The 9,649-nt window shown below is 36.9% G+C and overlaps 1 protein-coding gene across 1 annotated transcript; it reads right to left on the bottom strand.

Annotated features, from left to right (window-relative positions):
* Positions 1 to 3,728: 3,728 nt before the first annotated feature.
* LOC111402050 (aldehyde dehydrogenase family 3 member H1-like) lies at positions 3,729 to 7,580 on the bottom strand. Its single transcript, XM_023030092.1, has 9 exons — positions 7,512 to 7,580; positions 7,338 to 7,434; positions 6,844 to 7,050; positions 5,687 to 5,802; positions 5,344 to 5,448; positions 5,090 to 5,262; positions 4,909 to 4,999; positions 4,644 to 4,793; positions 3,729 to 4,213 (listed from the first exon to the last, which is right to left on the bottom strand). Exons 1-9 carry the CDS (start codon positions 7,569 to 7,571, stop codon positions 3,983 to 3,985), a joined length of 1,230 nt encoding a protein of 409 aa, XP_022885860.1. The 5' UTR covers positions 7,572 to 7,580; the 3' UTR covers positions 3,729 to 3,982.
* Between the last annotated feature and the right edge of the window lie 2,069 nt (positions 7,581 to 9,649).

Below are 9,649 nucleotides of genomic sequence, written 5' to 3'. Positions count from 1 at the left end.
CCTTTAAGCATGGTCCCATCATCAACCGGTTTGGATGAAGTAACCTCAACAGGGGATGATGGAGCAGGAGTTGGTAATGCCAAAGCCTTTGAAGAGGAAGCTGAGCTTTTCTGAAAAGTCCAAAAGATTATCAGTACACAGAAAATTTTCAAATGAGGAAGAGCATACTTGTAAATAGGCCAATTTAAGTACCTTCCTTTTAACGATAAGAGGGACATCATCATCATCATCAACATCATCCTCCAGAATGGGAGATGCTGAGGCTGGCCGTTTGCGGCTTGGAGCACTCTTGGCCATAGTTGGCCTGGCAGGGAGGGAAGAAGATGGACGAGCAGATTGTTTAGTACGACGAGAAGGAGAGGGGTTCCGAATAGACAAAGGAGTGGCCAAAACAGGAGGAGGAGGAAAAATACTCGGTTGGTCTAATGAATGAAAGGCACGATTGGCCTCAGTCGCAAATAATCTGCGCTTCACCGATGGCCAAAGTTGTTCGAAAAGAGGGTGAGTAGCATGACAAGGATTAAAAGGTGCTAATAAAAAATGGCTTGATAAGTGGAGGTTGCGAGCGTTTATAGCCTCTGCTTCCACCTTATTAATGGCATGAAAACAATCGTTTAAGTTCTTCGAATAGCAAAGAGGAACAGGCCAAGTTTGGCCGAAACCAAGCTGCCGAGCAAAAAATTGGGGAGCATAAATTTCTACCCCAGCTTTGGCATTGGTCCCGGTTAAGATATCGTGGAAAAGCTCCCTCCCAGTTAAGAACTGGATCCAAATGAGCAGAGAGGTGCTCGCGCTATCTAGAGTGGAAGGAGGATGTACATAGTCCGGAGTCAAAAAAGGAGGGAAAGGAAAGAAGGAAGAGATTGAATTTAAAGAATAAAAGAATGAAAAAATGTCCCTTTTGGACATACTTACAGGAGTTAAAGGCTCCATAGCTAGCCCGTAACAGCTAGCAGAAGGACAAGAAATGGATGGAGCACCAAGCGATGGAAAATAGGATCTCAACTACAACTGAGTGAACCAAAGAGGTCCACTGCCAGTAGGAGATGCACCATTCTTCAATTGAGCCTGAAGAAAAGCCATACCTCTATAAAGGGCAGCCAAAAACTAAGAACATAAATTCAAAGGCCTGCCACGCGCCAGTTCATGCGCTATAGGTAGATAGCTCAGAGAGGGCCTTATACTAGGCACGCACAACACATATTTACAAAGCCAGAGTAAAAGGAAGGCCACTCGCTCAGCATGAGTAGGCTCAGCACTCGAATGATTGTGCAGTGTCTGCAGGCTTAAATAAGAATCGGTATAATTTTTACCGAACTGAGGGGCGCCGCCAGAAACTAAGATACCTGGGAAAACGGTATCACCCAAAGGTGGTAAATTTACCAGGGCCCCAACATCCCTTAACGTAATAGACATGGGGCCAAGAGGAAAAATAAAGGTGTTATACTCAGAGAACCAAAAGCTCAAAACAATCGGAAAGAGTGCTGAATCAAAAGTAGGGGGCGAATAGAGACTTCCAATAAATCAGAAATCCTAGCGCTATCAAAAAGTGCCTTAGTAGGACCATGACCCACAAGACGAGCATGCCACCTACGAAAAGGTACGTCAGATTTGGGCCAAGTGCGAATACCTTTTTCACGAAGTGGCCCCAGGGGCAAAAAATTCAGAAAAGGAGGGCCATGAGTGCAAGGAAACAACTGACCCACCGCCGCCTGTTCGACTGCTTCCGCATTGTTGAAGAAAGGACCCAAGTAAAACTCATTACGTCCAACATCGACGGGCGCAAGAAAACTTGGGGTTACGTATGAACGACTCAGAAGTTTCTGAAAGTCGTCAAAACTAAAGGAATCGCTAGCTTGGGATTGTAAAGCAGCCATTGAAGAAGGAACGAAGCTTTTCAGAGTTACGTAACAAGGAAGCAAAATATGAACAGTGAATCGCGAAGGATGCGTAAGAAATATGAAACGTGATTTCGTAGCAGTAAAATGACGTGTTCGGAGTTTATAAGGGTTTGCAAAGTGACGCACCTTTTCAAGTTATAGAAGGAAACAATGATTGAAATTCTTTAGGAATCGTGAACGTTGCTGAAGACGTGAAGTGAATATGGCAAAATTCAATAATTATTATTAATTCTGCCATATTGGGGGGTAATTGTTGACATATAAAAATTCAGCCCAAATCGAACAGCCTAGAGAATAAAGCCCAATTGGAGGATCCCCAAATCAGATAGCCCAAAGAACGAAATCCAATTGAACGAATCAAGGTGAATGCCCAAATAAGGGGCCCAATAGTGCGGTAACGCCATCGTCCAAGTTTGCAAGTCGCTCAGAGTCTGAACGAATAAAGTGGCATACGGTCGTCTAAAGTCTCGCCCAAATCTTCAAGTCGCCCAAGGTATCAACAAACATAACGCATTATGATGCAGTTATTAAGGCAGTTGCTAAAGTAACTTTATCACGTTCCACGACTCAAGGGGTTCAATCGAAAGCGGTTGAACGATGCAAGATAATGACAACAGTTAAAAGGACAGTTGCATGACAAAATGGCCACTACAAAGAAAGTGGGTAGTTATAGGGCGATCAAGCAGTTTTTTAGAGCAGTTAATCACAAAGGGATCGCCTATGAAGTATAAAAGGGAGAAAGAACTTAGAGGCAAAGGACCGAATTCAAAACTCTCGAACAGAGAATATGTATTTTCATTCCTTTAGCTTTTAGACTTAAACATTTCCTTTTCTGTAACTCGTGTGCTTGCGCCCCTTGGAGGCACGTTGTTTTCCGTTTCCAATTGTAAAGTTCATCGCCAATAAAAAGAACACCCCTTTTTGGGACTTTGTCTCAAGAGGTTTCGTCCCTTACACAATCGTCTGATCCTCTTTAATTGTTAGCGAATTAACCCGCGCGAAACAATATAGAATATATTTTCTATTTTTCCAATTTTACTTTAAGTCAGTGTTTGACAAATTTATAAATGATTTATGAAGAAAGGAAGAAGGTTATGACAAATCTTACGGAATGAGTGGATTAACTTTAATTGAATACCATTTATAAATTCGTTTCCAACTGAAGGCTAAGAAAATAAATATAATTTACGCTAACCATTGTTAAAGAAAAAAAAAAGGCGTTTAATAAAACATCCTAAGTGGCTAGTAATTGAATTTTAAAGAATATAAAGCAAAAACAAAGAAATCTTAAATTATAAAATGTAGGTGTAATTTGATATTGTCAATTGGAGGTATCTGATCTTTTTAGCTATTTATAAGCGTAAATTTTTAAATATTTTTATTTTTATTGCTGCAAAATATATTATTTATTACCAATAACTATAACATAGGACGCAAAATATAAATCCAAACAAAAAGTTCGTATTTCTTGCTCTTGATTTCTTATTAATTTAACTCTCCTAAAGTATGTTTGCCTACACTTACAGAAAATAGATTTTATCTTAATGTCAAAATAAGTAATATATTTTATTTTTAATATTTACTTTAAAAAGGTTATTTTTAATATGTTTGATTGGTGTGTATAGATAACAAGTAAATAGTAATAATGAGTCCTACGAAATGCACAAATAAATAGTCTGTGTAGTCAAAAGTAATTGTGAATTAATAACCAACCAAACATGCCATAAATGTAACAAACTGTGAATAGTTGTTTGGTACTAGTTTCCTAGTACCAAACATGTCAATGACGGAAAATAAACCTAAACTGAAAAAGCTCGATGAAAGGTATAACGAGAGCAAATATGGTACTGAATATTTTATTAAACAAACATATATCTAAAAATTTGATCATTTAGACAAAAGACCAAGCCATACCCAAACTGGGACGCTCGCAACACAAATATATGAATTCAAAGGAAAGTAGATTTTCCAGTCACATACTAAAAGAGATTCACCATATGATATGAGCACAAAAGTACATCCAGATCAGTTATCAATCGACATGAAGTCGACCATTCTTCCCAATGTACACAGAATGGATCCTACCAACCAATCAGAGCCCGAATAAGGCCGATTAAATCACCATTTAACAATGCCTTAAGAAATTTCAGCTTCCTGGGCGTGTATGGTGGGTATCTTGCAGGAATGTCGCCAGCAAAACTACGCTGCAACACTGCCTTCTTATGGCTGAAAGCGTCGAATGAGAATTTCCCATGGTAGGCTCCCATTCCACTTTCCCCGACTCCTCCAAATGGCAAAGAATGCTCGGCAAGCTGCAACAAGAAGTTCCTCAACATAGTTAGTTGGATTTGATTATTTTAACTCGTTAACTTATTTTCTTATCGACAAGCTCCATTGGCAATCTTCATTATAATTAAAGATGTCCCTACAGAAATAAAGGGGATGGTAGTATTTTCCTAGAAATGGTGCTTTTAAAGAAAAGCCAAATGAGCATGTTTGGCTAAGCCTGGAAAATGTAAAACTACTTTTTGGAGAAGCAATGACTCGTTTCCTGAAAAAGTAAATTTAATTAACAGCAATTCTTAAACCCAATGCAAGTTACACTGTTAAGTGATCACTATCAAATGCTCCTGTAAATAATAGTGCAAGCATATACATGTTTCATATAAGCATGAAGATGAGCTGGCATGACTTCAAGCAAAGCTTTTGATGTGTTTTACAGATACGGGAAGAAAAATTTACGTGCAGAGTAGTGTCATTGACGACCAAACCCCCTGCTGAGACGTTACTTATGAACTCCTCCTTGAGCCTTTTGTCGTTCGTAAATAAATATGCAGAAAGTGGCTTCTCTCTAACATTAATCACATTAATACTGTCTTCGATTTTGTTGACCTTCAGGGAAAAGGAAAACAAATGCAGTTCACATTTATGATTATACCAACCGATAACATAAGCAAAATGCAAAAGTCGAAAGGAAAATTCACCACAGAATCAATCTAAGTTTTACCGTCAAGATAGGAAGTAAAGGACCAAATATCTCCTCATTCATGACCAGAGAATCTCCTGGGACTTCCAACAAAATGGTGGGAGCAATTTTTCTGCCCAGAGATAATGATAAAATGGATTACAAGTCTTTAAATAAATGAATTTGAAAGAAAAATAAGTATAAATCATGTGTACAAACTCACAGATTGGCTTCATCCCGTTGGCCTCCATGAACTATCTTTCCAGAAACCTTGTCGTCGTCCAATAAATTTGTTAAGCGGTTAAAGTGGTTGGAATTCACTATGCGTGACAGATCTTCTGATTTCAGAGGATCCTTTCCATAGAATGCCTCCAGTTCAAATTTCAGAGCATCTACCTGATTTGAGAATTTGCATGAGACAATAACAACAGGAATAATGTAGGTTAAATAGCTCTTCAATCAGATAGGAAAACTCACCAACTGAGAAGCACAATCTTTCGTGGTTATCAAATAATCGGGAGCAACACAAGCTTGTCCATTGTTGAAGCCCCACTTGCCTGCAATAATCCGTCTTGCCGCAACCTTTTAAATGCAGAACAAGTTTTGATTACACTAAGCTCAGAAAAAAGGTAAGATTTTTGTGTTTAAAATCCCCTCAAAAAAGTTTTCCACCGATAGACCTCAAACATTTATGTTAAAAAACTTGAAAGTCACCATAAAGAATGCTCTTATAAACTAGGCAATTAAGCATACTGGTTGTGGCTTCATACGAATGTTGAATATGCATGACTCCAATTAAAAGAGAAAAGGAAGTCGTTACTTTTAAGTTGATGTTTTTGTCAATAACTACAGGAGATTTGCCACCCAGCTCCAAAAGTACTGGTGTAAGATGCTTTGCAGCAGCAGCCAACACAATGCGTCCTACCCTGCCATTTCCTACAAGATTGCTTGTTCAAGAATCAAGCTAAGAAATATACATACAAGTAAAGTACAAATTTCAAAAACAAGTACTTTCGCTTTACAAGTAAAATTTCACTAATGAAAGAGTTAAAAAAAAAAAATATATATATATATATATATACACACACACACACACACACTAAAGTATCAACATCAACAGGAGTCTCATCTTAGAATTGCAGTGTTCCAGAAAAGTTATTTCTCCTGAAAGAAGTTAATTGAGAATTACAGCTGAATATGCTTGTTTAAAGTAAACTTCTGTCTAAATAATAAATCCAGCATATAGTAATGAGTTAATCTAAATTTAGCCCTCTGCATGGCTTCTTTCACATTTCTTAATCCTTTTACAGAAAAGAGAAAGTATTCTGGATCCAAGATATTACTGTAGAGAAGACTCTGCTGCATGCTTCTAGCATTGATGTAATACTGGGTGAAAAAATGAGGACAGTTCATGGCATTGATTATAAGGAAATTGAGAAGTCACAGAAGTGCTCATGCACAGGAAGCCATTTGCATTAAGATTTATTCCAGCCTATTTTCACAAAGTAATACTCATCAAGCATCAAAACAAGTGATAAGCATTGACAACTTATATCCACCCATGTAGCTATAAACCTCTCCGTCGAACCTATATACCACTTATCACTCAAAATGAGCACATCCGAAAAAGTGTGCATAGAAGAGCCATTAGAGACTGGTGCTTGATCCCTCAGTCGGAGGGGTTGAGGAAGGGATGGAAGAACTCCGGAAACGGTAACACGGAACTTCACTCGCCTAAACGGCGTAGTGAGAGAGAGAAAAAGGTTAATAATTTAACATTTCAATATGTGAATAGGCAGATCTTTTTATGCTGTGTAATCCAACTGCAATTAAAAAATGAAACGACACTTCATTTGTTTGGATGTAAAAAGTAGATAATGTTTCTCTACTGATGTTTCAACTGAACTAAGGATAATAGCAAGATATTACGTAGATTAATGGAAGCTAATACGTGTGACTGGTGAAGTTCGTGAATACCTGTATAAAATATTTTATCCCACTTTTGCTCCAGTAATGCAGTTGTTTCAGGTACAGCACCTTCAACAACTTTTACAGCAGATGTATCCATGTACTCCCCTAAAAGTTTTGAAAGCAACACAGATGTGGCCGGAGCAATTTCTGATGGTTTCAAAACTACAGCATTACCAGCTGTTATAGCTCCAATGACTGGATCAAGAGATAATACTGGATGAAACAAAAAGAATCCCAAAGTCAAAAAATAAAAATAAAAAATGGTGTCATCGATTGCAGGATTAAAATATTAAACACGATGAAAAGGCACAAATTCATTCTTCATCAACAAATCACGAAGGATATTGCAAAGGAGAATGTCTAATAGTCATCAGGATGAAATTTTTTTACAAGGATACCGCTCTTCAATTCCCGAATTATAGTTGAAACGTGTTTAATGAAGGCAAGGTAATAATTAAATAAAAACAAATGAAAGAAGTTAAAACCAGGAATTAACTTACAGAAGGGATAGTTCCAAGCCGATATGACCAATGTAACACCTAATGGTTCTGAAACTATTTCCCCTGATGAGGGGAAAGTGGTCAACGAGGTTTTCACCTGCAATTACTAGTAATTAGCATCATACAAACCTTATATTGATGAACAATAGTAGAAAAAAGAGTCCAATTTTATACCTTTTCAGGTTTCATCCATTTCTTTAGTTGCTTCAATGCAAACTGTAATGATGATTTCATCGCAGCAATCTATATTTCATAAATGATACTTATCAGACGCTTGAAAGACAAATAACAATCAAAGATAGTGCATATTGGAGCTGGGAACATATGACATGCGAAATTGCGACAAATAAAGATCCATGAAGAAGATAACTTTGATCTAACTTTCAGAGGACTAAGAGGCTGTTTAGCTAAGCTTAAAAACAGCTTGTTTCCAAACATGAGGATAACTTACTGTTTTCTTGCTTTTAAGCAAAAAAGGGTGCTTTTTAAAGCAGCTCTTACCTTACAGTAAAAATAAGCAACTTACCTATATCAACTTTGACTAATAAAAAGACATCTTTCTATAAAACTTACTTATCTACTTATAACTGAACTTTTTAAGCTTGGCCAAACATCCTCAACTCAATCTTCAACTGAATTTGGAGGCTTGAAAAATTGAGCATCCTAATGAGTGAAACTCGTATAAGGTTTAGGAAATGTAAGGAGCAGATAAGGTAATTTTAAAGCACAGGTTATATAATCTGGTACCTCATAACGTAGAGCAGATATTGCATAATTTACAACTCTTTCCCAGAAACAATTGAATAGATTCCTCTTTCCAATTATCTCCACAAAATGAGTACAAGTTTGTTTCATTCGTGTTTTAAAACTCCCAAAAAATAATTTGTGGATCGCTTTAGTTTCAAACATTTTTCGGGACAAAAACTTCATTTTACTGGCTGGTAAAACAATCATGTATTTACTGTTAGTAATAGATGTTCAGTTATCAAAAGTTTTTCAGTATTGCTTTGTGTACATGTATTGCACATGACCTATCATGCACAAATATTCTTATAATTGCGTGATCCAGATGAATTTCGCCATCTTCTCAATTTTCAAAATATAATTTCTGCATACAAAAGCAACAACTAAATCAGTTTTGTATTCACTTGTAAAATACTTGGAACCATTTTCTCCCACTTTTCCCCTATATGTAGGTCGCGCGAATGGGAATTTGAGAACCTTCAAATTTCTATCCATATTTCGACACAAAGACAATTGAAAAACAGCCCTGCTACTCAAACAGGGCTGGGGACAGATTCAAAAAGATGCACCCCAGACCCTGTTTTTTTATCCCTGTCCCCAACCCAATATGAATAGCATAAATCATTGAAAAAGCACAGAATCTTCAGAAATTTATTTCAGTGACCACAAAGCGGTCGTCAACCAGGAAAAAAAAATCTGAAAGGACGCGAACATGAGTTCCCATCCTATGTCACACAGGGCTGATGACTATGCTTAATTATTGAAGATATATTCTTAACTCCTCGGAAAATAATGATTCATCATGACCGAAAATTAACACCTTGAAGACAAAGATAATACACATTAATTTGGTGGACAACATTAATCCGATTAAATCTATATAATGACCATAAATATCCAGACTGACCAATAACATGAGCCACTTGTTCAACATTTGATAAACCTGTGCAGGTGGGTATTAAATGCTCCTAGCTGCTAACTGGACAAAATTCCTCACGTCCACTGAATGCTCTTAATTGGTAGCTATGAAGACAACATTCCAATTTTGGAAACATACTAATAATCTTAGCCCTGTTTAATTCTCATTCTTCGGCTACAAAAATAAAATATATGACACTTATCTATCATATCAAACCATCATATTTGACTTTTTATCTATTGTATAAATCCGTAACAGCTATATTTTTCATTCTCATTCTTACACAAATGAGTACCAAAAATGACAAACATAGGATGGAAAGGGTAATTGGAAAATGGAACATAACAAATTTTCCTTAACTTTGGATTTTTACCTAATTAATCTGACATTAGTTCCAATCTAAAAAGTAAACTGAACTCCAATCGAGGCAAACAAAAGGAATGCTGAAAAAAGATCTGTAAATACTGACACGAGCATTTCAGTAGTCCCACAAATCATTCAGTCACCCCCCGGTAATCAAGAATATATAAAACAACCCACAAATTTTCCAAAAAAAAAAAATGAAAGAAAGAAAGAAAGAAAAACGAAAACGGGGCATTTAATACAGAATTAGAGAAACAAAAGGATGAAACAAAGCAACCCAGAATTT

The sequence above is a fragment of the Olea europaea genome, chromosome 10, assembly GCF_002742605.1.
Source record: "Olea europaea var. sylvestris chromosome 10, O_europaea_v1, whole genome shotgun sequence".
In the NCBI taxonomy this organism is placed as follows: domain Eukaryota; kingdom Viridiplantae; phylum Streptophyta; class Magnoliopsida; order Lamiales; family Oleaceae; genus Olea; species Olea europaea.
This window is presented reverse-complemented; position numbering and strand designations above follow the sequence as displayed.